This window comes from Drosophila simulans, chromosome 3L (assembly GCF_016746395.2).
Source record: "Drosophila simulans strain w501 chromosome 3L, Prin_Dsim_3.1, whole genome shotgun sequence".
In the NCBI taxonomy this organism is placed as follows: Eukaryota; Metazoa; Arthropoda; class Insecta; order Diptera; family Drosophilidae; genus Drosophila; species Drosophila simulans.
In genome coordinates, this window is record NC_052522.2 from 16,395,156 (window position 1) to 16,410,728 (window position 15,573).

Here is a 15,573-nt window from a genome sequence, read left to right on the forward strand (position 1 = left end):
GGTGAACGGGGGTGGATGTGAATGTGGGTGGATGGATATATCAGTGGGAGCGGAGCACGTCTCCGGTTCATGGGTGGTGTACGATGGATGATGGACGAGCAGCAGGTTGAAGTTGAATGATAGCATGTTGGCCATGCGATCGAGAGGTGGGAAAACAAGTGAATCACAATTGCTAAATGTTTGTTTTGTCGGATGGATAGATATTAAACGGAGTTACGGAATAAGGCATTTTAGAGAGATGATATGTAAGTCCCCCGATTGAACAAGCCTTCGTTAATTGCCCTCTTTTCCTGCAACGCAGAACTTCATTTCATAACTAAAGCTTTTAATAGCCCCTGCGATGGCGAAGAGGTAATCCATTTGGTTGTAATGGCCATAAATCAAACAAATATGAGTTTAAGTGCCAATGCCCTTACATCGAGTTTGCCAGAAAACAAAGCTGTTGAAAACCGTTTCGAACTGCTTCTTCAAATAGAATTTCTTTATGCGACCCCCTGCTATAAAGATGTTGAGATTATCGGTGCTTAATCGCTTAATAATTAGCACCGCCTCGTAAAGAGACTTTAATACCCTAGCACTCCCAGTTTTAGGTGCCACTTCAGGCCAAGTTGTTTGGACACCGGCTGGTCACGTGTATACGACATACTTTATCCTCGTATCTGGAGCCAAGTGGTTCCGTTTTACACCATCTGCATATGAATGGTGATTGCACTGCCCGTTGCAACATAATGCATGCATTATCTCATTGTAATACTGACCGATCGGCGTTGCATTGAATGGGTCAGTTCTGACATTATATGGCTACATGCGCGACTTCTTCGATTAAGCAAAATAAGAATTATTGTGCACTTCAGTAACACCATAAAGTTCTGTGATAAGCCTCCAACCGCTCGATAGCAACGAAAATGGGAATACTCTTTAATACATTCAGTATTAGCCTGGAAAGTCTTTAAAGCTTTTATTAGATTTGCCTAAATCCAGTCCTTGTTTATTCGGGGGGTTTCCCTTATCTGAGAACTCGATTACATACCACGCACAAGAGATTTATAGTGGCGCAACCGGAACTTGACAGCTCAATCGTCCGTCGGTGCCTTATGCTACACTATGACACAGCGAATTAGTAGTTTAATGCTAAATTAAAACATGCAGTGCTCTCCAGTTAAATGTATGTATTATTATATGCTTTACAACTAGGCGAAAACAGTTGGGGCTAAAAGAAGAATCGAATGTATTGCGACAACGCGGCGCGGAAGTGGCTTCCTCTCTTCCGCCACCCCATTTCACATCACTTCAGAATGGACCATTTGAGTTGTTCACGTGCCGATTGCAGAACCTAAAAGATAGATAGCACACACATATATAGATACAGATACTCGGCAGTAATTTCGTTCAATTAGCTAATGAAACAAATCAAAATGAGCGCGAAGTTCCAGAACATTTTCACCAATTTTATTTGAACATTCTCGGAGTACAATGAATGGGGCAATACGGGGAAAAGTAATCAAAAATTCGGTAACATGTACAAAAGGTAAAAAATTTGACGCCGACACAACTACTTTAAATTGTAATAAGTAATATTATCTGGAAGCATTCATAAAAATAGGTACAATTTTACAACATTTAAACTACATTTGTTGAAACTGAAAATATATCGTAATTAAACAAATAAATCTACGCAAATGTGTAAAGCTTGTAAACTTATATCAACTCAGTTACTAACTACATATAGTATCGAAAAACAAAGAGCCTAATTATTTGTTCATAGGGCGGGTAAAACTAAATGACAATTTATATGACTGCAGGGTATCAAATTGCGAAACGAAACCCGAATAAATTAAAGTACAAACGGCTACCATTGAGTTATAAACACTTAGAAGAGCTACCAAGTAGTGAGACTACCAAAATAGACCATTAAGGGTGTTAGTTACCTGGGCAACGGTCTGTTCGGCAATGGGAATGTCATCGTTGCGCAGATCAACGCGTTTCACCACGGACGAGGGATCCGCATCCAGAATAATGCTATTTGGTGGAGACGAGTAAAAGTTTAAATAGTATATTTGTGTTTAATAAAATGTAATGTATACCAGTGATGGATGGCGAATTGTATCTTTTAATACCTGAGGTGAGTTCTAAAGCTCAGCCTATCAACCAAATAACTTATTCGAGCTGCAGGCCTAAGATGCCAGTTCTAGTATGTATTAGTTTCCTAATATATTTTAATCTTTAGTTTGATTTATATAATTGAATAAACTTGATAACCTATACCTAACATTGCAGTTATCACATTACATTCTTTACATCATCCCATAACTTAACCTTTTTTTTTTCTTTGACTACGTTTTGTTATAAAGAGGAAGCTTAAAATCCGGTTAACTACTTAGAGACACACAAACAAAGCATCAGTTGAGCTAACCCCAAATGATGGACTAGTAAATAGCAATGTCTTTTCTGGAAACTTGGACTTATTTGATGATTTCAAAACGAAGTGCTGCTAATGAAAGCTGAACTTGGTCCCTTGTTCTTTCCATCCATCACTGTTTACGTTAATACACACCCTCCGTCGCAGATCTCGTCAAATGCCAGCATGATGATCTCCAGGTTTTCCAGCACCAGGCGCTTCTCCACGTTCTTCTTGAGGATCAGGCTGATGGAATCGTAGAGGCAGTTTAGCACGGACAGGAGGATGAGCTCGTTCTCGTAGGCGTTGCCCATCACGTAGAAGAAGAGGTCCACGTTGCTCTTGTACACGCAGGTGAGTCCGTCCAGCATGATGATCTCCGTGTTGGAGCGGTGCGTCTTATTGAACAGATTCTTTTCGAAGGCCTTCTGCTCCTTCAACGTGGACAGGATGTTCTTGTCGTAATACTTGGCCAGGATGCGGTTGCCATCGTTGTCCATGATGCACATGCCCTTGATGATATCCTGCAGCACATGTTGGGTTTGATTTTAAGCCATTTACTTGTGTATTTTGCAATTTACCATCATAAATCCGTCCATCTTCACTTGTTTTCGTGTCTTACACGTCACTTTAGTATGCCCATATTGCAACCGCTAAATTATACCAACTAAACAGTACTGCCAACTCGCGTCACAAAATAAATAGCTAGATACAGTTAAAACTAGCTAGAAAATATGCTAAGATTTTTGAATTTTAGGTAAACCGTTAACGTTGTTATATTATTATATTTTAAATTATAATTTGAAACAAATGTGGTTGGCTTGCTGTAACCGTGTTTAAAGTAACGTTGGCGTTACTTTGCTGGGATATTTAAAATAAAATAATGTGAATGTAAATAGAGAATAACAGTTTAAATGTAAATTATCCTGCCTTAAATAAAACCACAGTTTGGAAAGACCTAGAAAAGAATAGTTAAAGTCCTTATTATTGCACAAACTCTGTTTATTTTTAACATACCTATTATTGAAGAAATCCTGATTATAACGAAAGTTACAAATTTAAAAATTGGCTTGCCTTTGATTTGCCTGTTTCAAAATGAGGTTTAAATTTAAAAAACCCAGGAACAACTGATGACAACCAAAATTGTGAATATTTTAGTAAGAAAAACAGGCACACGTACAAATTATTTTCGCTCAGCCAACGAAATTGTTAGATTCAATTGTGTATATTTTTATGGGAACAACTAGAAGCCATTGCGATGGAGACTTTGCCGGATGAGTATGTAGCCCATCGGGATCAGGAGCTGTTGGGGTGTAAAGTGGGCCGTTCCTCTCGCCGTCGGCATGACCATGATGCCATGGCCGCCGCCCATGTGGTGGTGACCACCGCAGTGGTGAAACCAAAGCCAGCAAAGCCGGAGTCCAAAAAGCTGCGCAAGAAGCTAACCGAGTGCGAGCAGGAGAAGCAGTCATTGGCCCAGACCATTCATGAGAAGAATCAGGAGATATCCGATCTGAAGAAATCGGTTGATTCGCTCAACGAGGTGCTCAACTCGGTGCCCATTGATGAGCTGCGCTGCAACTCCTCCATTGCCGGCACCAAAATCCTGGAACTGAGCAAGAAGAACCGCCAGATGCGTTCCGAATTGGAGCAGGCGAAGAGCCGGCTGTGTAAAAAGGATGCTCAGATCGAGAAGCTGGAGAAGGAGCTGCGTGCCCACGAGGAGAAGCTGCAGCATAATCAGGATCTCCTAAAGAAGGGCTGCTCCCCCGATGAGCTACAGGCCAAGATCAACAGTATGCAGCAGAAGCTCTTCGAAACGCGAAACAGGAACACCGAGCTACAAAGCCAACTGAAACTGGCCCAAAAGTGCCTGCAGCACGAGATCGGTGAGAGCTGCAACATCAACATCCTGGCCAACAATCTTAATCAGGCCAATTGGCGTGGTCGTGCCCAGCAGATCATCGCGCTCAACCAGAAAGTGCAGGAGCTCAAGGCTCGCTTGGATTTTTACGAGGACCGAGCCGTAGATCGCGCCGAATATGCCCCAGTGCCGTTGGGTTCGGACCTGGAGTTGGTAACCGGCAGATCACATCATGCCAGCTCTGAGAGATTAGGTGGAGGCGATGGCGGCGGAGCCACAACGGCTAGCTTCGATCGCTTCACACCGGGAGTGCGTAAAAGTGAGATTCTTCATCGAGCCAAGGTGGAAGCCCTGGAGAAGGAGATTCTTAGCCTGCAAAACCAATTGGAAGATCAGCGCAACAAGACACTCGCCCTAAAGGTGAGGAACAAGAATCTCAACGAGGAGATGAACAAGTACAAGATTCGATACAATGAGCTGGAGGAGCAGACCGATTTCAATGGCACCAATATCAATACCATGAATGACAAACTGAACCGGCAGAGGGTTCAGTACGAGAGCCGTTTGGACGACATGCGGGGCGAACTGGTCCGGGTGACCGAGGAGCGAGATCTTTCGCGCCGGCAAATGGAGGAGCTGAGCGGTATGCATCTGGAGCTGCAGACGGTGGTCAAGCAGAAGGATGTGGCCATGGCCAGTCTGCAGGATATGATCAAGAAGCTGGAAATGGACCTGCGCGCCCTCTCCGGTGGATTTCTCTTCTCCTGCCGCGAGTTTCGAAAGGTAAAACTCCGTACACTAAAAAATAACCTATTAATTTGCTTAATTACATTCCGCAGGAGGAGTTTGTGGGCATTTTGGATGCTCTCGAGGTGGAGAAGAATCAGCTTATGTTGCTCACCAAAACTCTGGGGGATCGTCTGGAGACGGAGAGATCCAAGAACGAGGCAGCTCAGGAGCAGATCGGCAAGTTAAAGGCCCGCATCAGCCGACTGGAAGTCAAGATCAGGGATCTGGAGAAGGAACTCGATGTGCAGTCCGACAAGAAGAAACGCACCCAGCGAATGGCCGACTACGCCAGTTCGCTGAGTCGCACTTCTCTTAACGGATCGATTGGTTCCTTCTGCTTCGAAAATCAGTCCCAGTACCAGTCCACCACTACTCTGAATTCGGCAGGACAGCCGGAGCCCAGAATGGAGGATCTAAAGAATAGGTAAGTTGGGACAGTGCAATTCCATCGCTTGATTAACTATAACTACCTATGTTTTTTCAGCCTTGAACTGGCTAAGGAGAAGATCACGATGCTGACAGAGAAGCTGGAGTACATCACCGAGGAGAAGAACGCAGATGCCAAGTTTTTCGAGGACACCATCAACAGTACGAAGACTATTATCCTTGAAACTGTACTTGGAGCCCGCGAAAAAGGATCGAGCGATCGTAGCAAAAATGCAGATAAAACCACGAGCGAGATTTCCATTCAATAATGAAGACGAAAAAAACACGATTTGTATTTTGATTAGTTTTTATGTTCTTTGCAATGCTGAAAAACTGGACCAGAAGTCATGCCATATACATATGTATAATATATGTATTAAACTTGTTATTAAACTTGCGCGGCATTGCAATGCACATCATTGATTCTGAAGTACCGAAATAAATATGAGTTGTAAATTTTCATAAATTTTTATTTTATTTGTAACACGTTCACAAAACGAAGCCTTTGGCGCTGCTTCTATTTCAGGATAAGATTAGATTAATTCAAGTATTTGTTAGGTGATTTCTTTCCACTCGAAGCATTTCCAATTGCATTATGCCTATATAATTGTTATTAATTGCTGTCTATAGCTATGTATGTGTGAGTGTGTGTGGGTGTGGTGTAAGTTAAGTTAATAATACATTATATAGCTTGACTTGCCATAGAAAAACGATCCTCCAATCACATATTAAATTATTTTTAGTTGTCGTTTGTAAATTGCTTCATTACTTGCGTTAGAAATTCGTTCTCCATTGCTTGCGTATGGTATGAAAATGTATAAGTTACAGTATAAGTATATTTTTTTATTGATTCTTTAATGCATTATTGATAAGCCTAGTAAATTGGTTTTATCTAAAAAACACGTTTTAGCAAATTAAAGGCACTTTCAAGGATTTCTTTTGTGAAACGAAACGATATCTCCACCATATTTTCCTTCTTCAATTTAACACTAGAAACAAACAATATATAATTATTATTCTCTTAACAAAAATATATATATATTAAAAACATGAATTTCCCCCACAAAAAACAAGAACAATATCCTTCATGTCCTCCTCGTTTACACAGATAAATTGACAAAATTGTAGGGATAAGGACCCGATCAGAATCCAAGTGGATTGCTAATGCGAAAAGCTTTCAAAAAGCCGAAGAAAACTCGGGGGAAATTTGTGTTAGCGCTATTGCCCCGTAAGTAATTACTTTGAGAACTTCTAATTAAATTAGAAAACCTTTGCCTTGGGATTTCGCTATCCACAAGATGTTATGCTGAAGCACTTTAGCTAATCGAATTGTTTATAGATATCCGTACTTGTATATGATTGGTAAGCTATAGTGTACTATTAGTTGGTTAACGTTTTGTATATTTTTCAATAAATATCTGTATAAATTTGATTTATTAAGGGCTGTAGATAAATGCAAACTTGGCTGGGTTAGCTTGGTCGCTCGATTTCTTATTGGAATCGGTGCAGATATATGTTCCGCTGACATATATTAGCCGATTCATAGCTGAAACACATTCGACACTCTGGCTGATTTCTCATAACTCTGCTGTGGCTTTGTTTATTTAATAAGATGGATATCGGATTGTTGGTTCTTGGTTGGATTACTAATAAATTTAAAATTAATTAATTAATTTCCCTCTTCTCTTTTTACATAATCCGCTGCTTTGCTATATATAGTTTATATATATCTATGTATGTAGTGGATGCAGTATAAGTTAATGCACTAAAGATTTAAATTTTGGGCTGTTGGTTGGGGCGTGTGACTCCCCATCATCGCCGTCGCCGCCTGAATACATGATTGAAATAGTAGTAAATGTCCTGCTCGGCCTGCTGCTGCGGCGTCTTCTTGGCCAACTCCTGCTGCTGCTTGGAATCCACTTGCGGATGGTAGTTGCTGTAGTGGTTGTAGCCATGCATGTCGTACGGATTGTGGTGACCCGGATGCATGCCTGCTGGCGGAGGGACTCCTCCACCTCCGCCGTGAACCCCGTGCCGTCCGTTCCTCATCATAAGATTCGCGTGCATGTTGCGATCCGCGATAAAAACGTTGACGAAGAAGGCGAGCACGAGCAGGATGTAGAGCAGGCAGACGAGGATCACCACAAACTGCTGGCGGCAGCAGCAGTAGTAGAACATTCCCTATTATATAACCGCCTGCTCCACGTAGTTGGCGGGCAGCATGCCGGTCTTGCCGGTACGCTCCACCCGTCCGGTCATCCAGCCGGAATCGATCGACTCCACCTCGAAGATGACGTCGCCCTCGCGGAAGCTGACCTCGTCGACGTCCTGCGCCTCATAGTCATAGATGGCCCGATAGACGCGCTAAAATATGGGACATCAAATTGAAAATTGTTGTAATGAACAATAGACAGCAAAGAAAACTTACCATTGCTGAGCTCTGGCGCGATTGTTTTTCCTGCAGGGAGGAGTAGGATGGCTGCTGGCGCATCTGCTGTTGCTGCGGCGGGTGCTCCTGCTGCTGCATCATCTGCACCTGCTGGTAGTACTGCTGGTGCTTCTGCTGCTGGTGAGCCTGCTCGGCGGCGGTGAGCGATCCGTAGATGCCATTGGCCGGATCAATATCGGAAACGGATCCAATACGCTTGGGATACACGCTGTTGCCTGTGAGGACATAAAAGTCTGGATTAGTTCTGTTAAGGCTACATATCTACTAGCCGAGGACAAGGACAAGATGAGTGTGTAACATCGAGCTGAGCGCGCACTATCACTACCTCGAACTACCAGCTAGCCTGCTCCGCAACTTACCACCTTGGTTGCCTCGTGGCTCGGAGCTGTAGACCAAAGTGGTGCTGGACCGGCCGGCATTGGGCACCACCCTTGGTCCATCCGTCAGCGGATCATAGTCCGCTATCTTCCCGATATTGCTGCCGCCTGCCACGTGCTGTTGCTGCTGGTTCGGCACATGGCCATTGCTGGCGTGCTGCTTAGCGTTTATTGAGTTCTCCGATGGAGTCACAGCGGCGTAATTGGGAGACGCATACAATTGCTGCAGGTGATTCTGGGCAGCTCCTGGGCCGGCTGTCACTTGTTGCTTGCTGTTGCCATCGTAGGCGGAGACACTGGCCGCCGAGCGTCTCATTTGTGGCGGCAACATTTGGTTCTGTGAGCCGTGCCCATTATTGTTGATGTTGCTGTGGTGGCTGTGCGAAAGGCCGCCGTTGCTGGCATTGTTGTTCAGTAGGCTATGATGGGATTGCTGCTGTGGGGCAGCCACCAGCGTGGGGTTGGTGCTCTGCTGCTGCGGCTGATGTTGCTGCTGCTGCGGCTGATGTTGATGCTGCTGCGGCTGATGTTGCTGCTGCTGCGGCTGATGTTGCTGCTGCTGTGGCTGGTCGTACTGATCCACGGAATTGCCGCTGGGATGATGGGAGTTCTGGAGTATGGCCGAGCGCATCTCGTTGTAGCTGTTGAGCGCCTGCTGCTGCGGATTCGCCGGCGACTGTGGTGGCGGCATCTGTTGCTGCTGGGATGTTGCTGTGGGATACAGATGTGAGGCTTGTTTAATGGCTTGCTGTTGCAGCAGCTGTTGCTGCTGTTGTTGTTGCTGCTGCTGTTGCTGCTGCTGCTGGCGCAGCGCCTGCGGTTGTTGGTAGTGTGCATAGGGATCGTGCAGTTGCTGCTGCTGTGCCCGCTGTTGCTGCTGCTGTTGCTGTTGGAGCTGTTGGTATGTGGGCGTTATGGCCGCTGTGTTGTATTGCTGGTGTTGTATGGGTGGCGGTGGCAGAGTCTGTTGCTGCTGTTGCAGATAGTGTTGGTGTTGGTGTTGCTGCTGCTGCAGTTGCTGCTGATGTTGCTGGTACTGCTGCTGCTGTTGGTGTTGCAACTGCTGTTGTTGCTGATGTTGCTGGTGTAGTGTTGTCGCTGCTGGCGGTATGGGTGAGGCTGTGGGTGCATATTGCGAGAATTGTTCAGCTGCCAATTGCTCTGAGAAGTATTCCGATTCATCTATTCGATTTTTTCGATAGTTATCGATTTCGAGGTGACGATTAATTAGTTGCACCATTGTCCACAGTCGTTGTTGTTAGTGTGCATGTGTGTGTGGCGTGTGTTGTTCGTGTTGTGTGTAACGTTAGGTTAACGGTAGTTCAGAAAGCACACAAATAATGTTGTTGATTTTATTGTTGCAGTTGGTTGATGGTGTGGGATAAATGGCAACAAATGATAAACAAAGTCCACAACAAAATAAAAGGAGAGAAAACAAACCATAAAAAAACGGCATTATAATCAATATTAATTACACAATGTGACAGATGTGATGGAAATAGATACAACATAGTTAGATAGACAGTGCAGAAATGCAAATTCAGACATGCCACATGCATGTCTATAAAGTAGAAGTACAGTAGATACAAAATAAGGTAAATCAAATAATATAATAGAAAGGAAAGAAAGAAAAAGGAATTTATACTAAATTTTCTGTATTTTTTTGGGGGGTTGTTAATTTTGAGTGACATTCAATATATATTTAAATGTTTAATTCAATTAACAAACAAATCAATAACAATCGCTACACAAGTTCTTTGTAAGCAGGCTTTGTAATTTTTCGTGACCATTTGAATGCATGCATGAGTGAATGACGTCAATAGACCATTATAAACACATTAAGTCAATTGAAATTCAAATAAATTAATTCAAACAGTAAGCCCGGCCCACCACCAACTGACCGTTATTAATTGAACTAGCGATTGCAAGCAATAAAGCTTCGATACCAGTGATGATGAGTAGAAAAGATACAATAGTTACAGGGGGGCTTTGGTCTCTGCTCTCACAGAGATGGAAATAGTGATAGATACAGATGGATGGAGGGGGAGGAGAAAGGAAGTCGGTCGAGTACTCACTGCTGCTGTCGGAGACCTCGGCGGATCCTCGCTGCTTCTCCATGGCCGCCTTCTTCTCCAGATCCCCGTGATATGCCACATTCGATATGTGCTTCGTGTTCTGTTTGATCCGCAGCGTTTCCGGGTCATCGGCCACCTGTCGAATGCAAAAGCAATTTAGGTAAGGGCACACACCAAATGAACGGATGGAACTTAACATATATCAAGCATTATCTCAAACTGAACTTCACAAGGGCCGCGCTTTAGTCATATATAGTTAAATAAGTATGCCAAAACATACAAATTTAACTAATAAAACTTGACTATTTGAATATTTCAAAGAACTATCTATCTATCGCGCAAGTAAATTAAACCTAATTAGCCAGCAAACTCCCATCAGAAGTAGTAATATCTTTGGTCAATTGAGCTTCTCTCAACTTTTGCTGCACTGACCTGTGTAAACTTGCCCTTGGCCTTCTCAAAGTCCGCGTGGTACTTGACGTTCGACTGGATTTTGGTGTTCTCCGCGATGCGCTTCAGTTCGGGCGTATCGGCAATGGCCGTTGCCTTCGCCTTCGGGATGTGTCTGCAAGAGGGAGGAGGGGGTGGAGATAGGGGGTTAGGTTATAGATCAGCAGAATTAGAGGAGTTAACGCTAGTCACAAGCCGTGGCAGTTGCACAGTCGCTCGTTCTGCGGCATGCCGCACATAAAGTTCATCATCATACTCGCACACTGCCGGTGGCAATCGGAGCTCTCGCTGAAAATTCTCCACGCCAGCTGGCCCCAACTTGGATTTGGTTTTCGGATTCACGGAAATTCCGCTCGAGTGGCAGTGGGTGGAATGAGAGATGCTGATTCTGCTGCGGGGTATATACATATGCACATTCGCATGTACCACAGCATATCCATCTCTGATTTCACGTTGGCTTCGTGTGAAAACCTCTGACCTCGCCGCCTCTGCTTTTATCAATTAAAACAGTGCCCCAAACAGCAGAAAAACTACGTGTATTTTATGTGGTTTGATTGGGGTTTCTTCTTTAGTTACCCCCCCTGGCAAATAACGGGAATGCACTTTCAGAGATTTTTCTGTGGCTAAATGCAGTTTATCAAAGCATTAGTAGTGGCTTACTCTTAATTCGCCATTAGGTTTGGAGCCAGCTTTTCTTCGCTTGTCCAGGTACAGTCCTAATCCAAATAATTAGCATGGGATTTAAATGGAAGACCACAAAGCCAATTTATATGGTCCAAAGCATGTGAAAAGCACATTAAGTTTAAAGTTACCATTTCCTTTGAGCATTGGAAATTCTATGGCAAAACTATTCCATTCACATTCATAGAATAAGTATCTTTCTGACGAGCATTTTAATTTATATAGATTTAAAGAAGTTTTTTAGTTTTTTTATAAACACACCAAACTAAACTAATAAATATCGAAGTGAAAAAAGGTTGAATGAGAGCAAAACACAATACCGTTGATATTATTATAGCACTTTTTGGATCAATTTCCCAGCTTCGTCCCCACAGGCTAATACATCAATTTAATTATTGGCAGCACAGCAAGGAAAAACATGGCGCATCTGTTATGCGAAAGTAATCATGGCGAACAAACAAATACACGCAGTTCTGTGCAGTTCCATAAATTCACGACTCTTTTTGTTTGCCATGAGCCATGAAGGGAGTGCTTTAACCTATCATCGGGCTAATCGATCGATCGATTGGGCAACAGCCCAACCGATAACCAACCTCGATGACTCGTGAGGTTGATAAACCCACAGCGGGGAAGTACCTCTTTCTGCCTTTTGGCCATATTAGCCCTCAACCCTCATATAACCACATATAACCTCATATAACCGTATTGTAAACGTAATTGCATGCAAGTCGATTGGCTTTATAGAATATTTATGGGTTTTTAGCGATGTTCTAATCGCCTACAGCTGGCGCCGACTTTCGAAAGGGGGTAATAGTGGGTAGTTGGTAGTTGGTAGGGGTGCTGTTTTCACAGCTTTTCCCCCCACTGACAATAAGTCGCAATCACTGTGGAATGCGAACCAGCGACAAAACAATGCCAACTGTCACACACGCACAGAGGTGACCACCATCGAGATGGATGGTAATGGTACGACTCGCTATATGGTATATGGTATATATGCTTTAATGGTATAATAGTGTAATGTGGTACACATATGCACGTCGGACAGTTGATAGTGGCACAAGGCCGTTTAATGACCAAAGCGTGTGAGCAGCGGCAGACCCAGAATCACTGAGAGAGCACCGATGCATGTAGGTCTATTCCAAACAACAAGACTTTGTGTAAACGACGTGAAATGGGACGAATGTCGTATACCCTGTACTTGCCAAAACCCTACTAATCCGTTAGATATTTACGTTATTGAAAAGGCACGAGCTTACTTCAAGACTGGGATTTTACCATATATAAATAATTTTATTGTATATTTTTCTCTACATTTAACCAATCTGGTTAAATAGTCGCCTTGCAAATTAACGCATTATTTTGAGATTCGTTTAACAAACAGATACCTCTGATAAAAAGTACAATCCACCAAAAGAGTATACCCAGAGTGCAACAATAATGCATTGTTGTTGCCGCTGCAAGCTTTACTTTGCTTTACTTTGCTTTATCGTTCAATATGCGATGCATGTGTGTGCCACAGATAGAAAGAGGGCAGGCGGACGGGCGGAGGAGGGGAAGGAGGATGAGGTGGTGGCCAAGGGGCAGAAATAGGTACAAAGCCCGAACCGCAGAAAGCATCGTCCGCATTGCCGTTGCGTTCGGTCGGTCAAATTGCTGTTGTAGATGGCACACATTGCTGCTGCTGCTGCTGCTAGTTGTGCTACTGCAACTGCTGCTGCTGCTGCTACTGTTGCTGGTAGCTGGTAATGATGACATAACAATGCTGGAGTGCCCGGAGGCGACATTGGCGAGCGTCTACCACCAGCGGATGTCTCAGCACGTTCCCAATAGATCAGCCGCAGCAACAACAACAAAAGCAGCAGCAACATGCACGTCAGCAGCAGCCACAACAGCAACAACAACAATGCATGCCTCTGATGCAATTGTTGCTCCTTTTTTGCGCTTCACATTTTATTATTATCAAAGAATTTTAATTTATTTGTAAACAATACACAACACAATAACCAGTAGCATAAATGGTGAGCAAAAAGAACCAACATCAGTGTTTTGGTCATAATTTCGCCACATAATACTGTACATTTTTAGAAATATTTTCTAAACTATAAATATATTTCGAAACTTTAACTTCAATACATTTAAATTAAAATAGTTTTGTTAATTATATTTAAATATTTTTTGTCATTAAAAATTACGAAATCGAAATAAACTAAAGGCATTTTATACAATTAACTGCTCTTTATAGACATTTTACACGGTATCTGTTAGTCGATAAAAGTCACTAGAGTTTTTCAGCCGCTGTTCATGATTTCCCACACAAATTGCTTTTGATGGAAGAGAGGATGTCTGGATTCCTGGCCATTAAACTGGACCACATCGCGTGGTAGTCATCAAGCATCGAAAGACCATCCAATCCACCCAAACCCAGCCCACTGTATGTACAAACGAGAAAAACGGTTCGGACATTCATTGGATGTCAACATATTTTTCTGGTTTTTTCACTCTTGTTTTTTACTTACTCCTATTTCTTTGTTTTTTTTTTTTTTTTAATTTTTAATTTTTTTCCATGTGGAACAAGCAGTGACGGTGATTGGTGTTGAGTTACTACCATGACAGTCTTTTGTTGTTCGACGACTTTATGGTGTTGTTGTGCAATGGATCAATGTAAAGTAAGCCAGGGAGGAGGGGCAGTTACGACTTTATACTGGCCGGCCATAGCTGATAAGATGCGATTGTCAAAGGACTGCATGTAAATAAGGTAGCACTACCCACTTTAAATGGTTCTTTAAGCAAAGAATGTGAATAAATGTACCTTTTAAGGATGGCTGTTACATTTCATAGGGCATCATATGTAGATGAATGAGTTAGAAAACAAGCATGTATCGATTAAAAAAATTTTAACTTGAGACCAATTTGATTCATAAAGTATTGTAGATAAGCACGTGAGTATGTGCGTAGTTTAATACCTTCATTTAATTAAATTTATGAAACATTCCTTTCAGCCTTTAGAAATATATCTTTATTGTCTTAAAGGTTTAAATTTCGATATAATGAAATAATTTCCTTTACTGGTCTGACTGAGATTCCACAACGAAAAGAGAAAATCATATCACACATAATTTGCAAAAGCGTTAAAATTGAAATTAAATGCATGCTCGACCAATGTGATTATCTCCTCCCCCCTCTCAACCCACACATATATTACAGCCAAGTTTTTGGCATTGGCCCATCAACGTCATCGTCGGTATTCATAAATCCGTTGCAGTCAATCAAAGTGAGCATAAATGTTCGAAAATCCATCGCACAGACAGCGAAAGGGAGTAGTAAACGGCAGTGACTGTGTGTAAATTTCCATCGCGTGTTTTAAGGCTTTTAAAAAATTCATATTCAATAGCTGGGCTCGGATAAGAAAGGTGTTCCCCGGGGTAATCGTTGACACCACCACTCCCAGCTCATTTCGGAAGCTAAATAGGCGACCCACAGAAATGTTTGTATTTAGCATAAAATAGTGGAAAAATGAGACAATGCCCCACAAACTCTTTCGGGCTGACCCAACAAATTTTTTTTTCTCTTTTTTTTTTGGTAATTGAAAAGGTTTTTGTGGCTGTTGTCACTCTTGTTTTCTATTTTGTGGGCGGCGGCTTAAGTAATCAGACGAAGATACATATGCACATATATTCCATATAACCATCGGGTAGTATTGTTCGGATATTTAAGCCGCGTTTTAAAACGAAAGTAAAAAAAAAATGGGGGGAAATGTGATGCAAAATGAAATGAGAGAAGACAAGAAGAAAATGTGGCACAAGGGGCGCGGGTTTGTGTTGGATGTTGGGTTGCATGACCATGGTTCACTGGGTTTTTATGTTAATAAATAAATGCCAATGATATATAGAAAAGTATCAGCCTTCTGTTCGTCGGGCAGATGTTTCGCAAAAACCCGCTTTTTTATACGAGGGAAAACGAAATGAAATACAAAAAAAAACAAGATGCGAAAAAACGAACAAGACATTGTAGTAAACATCTCGTTTTCTAGTTCAATTCCAACTAAATGGGGCCTGGTAATG

At 42.6% G+C, this 15,573-nt stretch overlaps 4 protein-coding genes across 10 annotated transcripts in view; 1 reads left to right on the top strand and 3 right to left on the bottom strand.

Moving 5' to 3' along the window:
- Positions 1-1,154: 1,154 nt before the first annotated feature.
- LOC6738366 (coatomer subunit zeta-1) lies at positions 1,155-3,128 on the bottom strand. Its single transcript, XM_002085139.4, has 4 exons — positions 2,980-3,128; positions 2,555-2,922; positions 1,929-2,019; positions 1,155-1,333 (listed from the first exon to the last, which is right to left on the bottom strand). The coding sequence occupies exons 1-4, from the start codon at positions 2,995-2,997 to the stop codon at positions 1,286-1,288; spliced, it is 525 nt and encodes a 174-aa protein (XP_002085175.1). The 5' UTR covers positions 2,998-3,128; the 3' UTR covers positions 1,155-1,285.
- A 382-nt stretch (positions 3,129-3,510) lies between these two features.
- On the top strand, positions 3,511-5,753 carry LOC6738367 (coiled-coil domain-containing protein 13). Its single transcript, XM_002085140.4, has 3 exons — positions 3,511-5,045; positions 5,102-5,475; positions 5,536-5,753. The coding sequence occupies exons 1-3, from the start codon at positions 3,657-3,659 to the stop codon at positions 5,744-5,746; spliced, it is 1,974 nt and encodes a 657-aa protein (XP_002085176.1). The 5' UTR covers positions 3,511-3,656; the 3' UTR covers positions 5,747-5,753.
- Positions 5,754-5,929: 176 nt separating this feature from the next.
- LOC27207582 lies at positions 5,930-7,655 on the bottom strand. The gene has a single exon (XM_044923006.1). The coding sequence runs from the start codon at positions 7,653-7,655 to the stop codon at positions 7,290-7,292; it is 366 nt and encodes a 121-aa protein (XP_044778941.1). The 3' UTR covers positions 5,930-7,289.
- Positions 5,930-15,573, bottom strand: part of LOC6738368 (LIM and SH3 domain protein Lasp) — a 30,137-nt gene continuing 20,493 nt past the window's right edge. For 2 of the 7 annotated variants that reach the window (XM_044923001.1, XM_044923000.1), the window contains 5 exons: positions 10,811-10,943; positions 10,379-10,514; positions 8,286-9,485; positions 7,906-8,141; positions 5,930-7,841 (listed from right to left, as the gene is read on the bottom strand). In XM_044923001.1, coding sequence (XP_044778936.1) covers positions 7,662-7,841; positions 7,906-8,141; positions 8,286-9,485; positions 10,379-10,514; positions 10,811-10,943 — 1,885 coding nt within the window. In that variant the 3' untranslated portion in view covers positions 5,930-7,661. The remainder of the gene's footprint in view (positions 7,842-7,905; positions 8,142-8,285; positions 9,486-10,378; positions 10,515-10,810; positions 10,944-15,573) is intronic. The other 5 variants (XM_044923004.1, XM_044923005.1, XM_044923002.1 and 2 more) reach the window with 4 other exon arrangements.

Bases quoted from the DNA above. Each gene is read 5' to 3' on its own strand.
- LOC6738366 (XM_002085139.4), bottom strand. The intron at 2,020-2,554 runs GTGTGTATTAAC...TCCACCAAATAG, and splicing joins GACGAGATCTGCGACGGAGG to CATTATTCTGGATGCGGATC. The intron at 1,334-1,928 runs GTAACTAACACC...TCTATCTTTTAG, and splicing joins CCGAACAGACCGTTGCCCAG to GTTCTGCAATCGGCACGTGA.
- LOC6738367 (XM_002085140.4), top strand. From the start codon at position 3,657: ATGGAGACTTTGCCGGATGAGTATGTAGCCCATCGGGATCAGGAGCTG. The intron at 5,046-5,101 runs GTAAAACTCCGT...TACATTCCGCAG, and splicing joins CCTGCCGCGAGTTTCGAAAG to GAGGAGTTTGTGGGCATTTT. The intron at 5,476-5,535 runs GTAAGTTGGGAC...ATGTTTTTTCAG, and splicing joins ATGGAGGATCTAAAGAATAG to CCTTGAACTGGCTAAGGAGA.
- LOC27207582 (XM_044923006.1), bottom strand. From the start codon at position 7,655: ATGTTCTACTACTGCTGCTGCCGCCAGCAGTTTGTGGTGATCCTCGTC.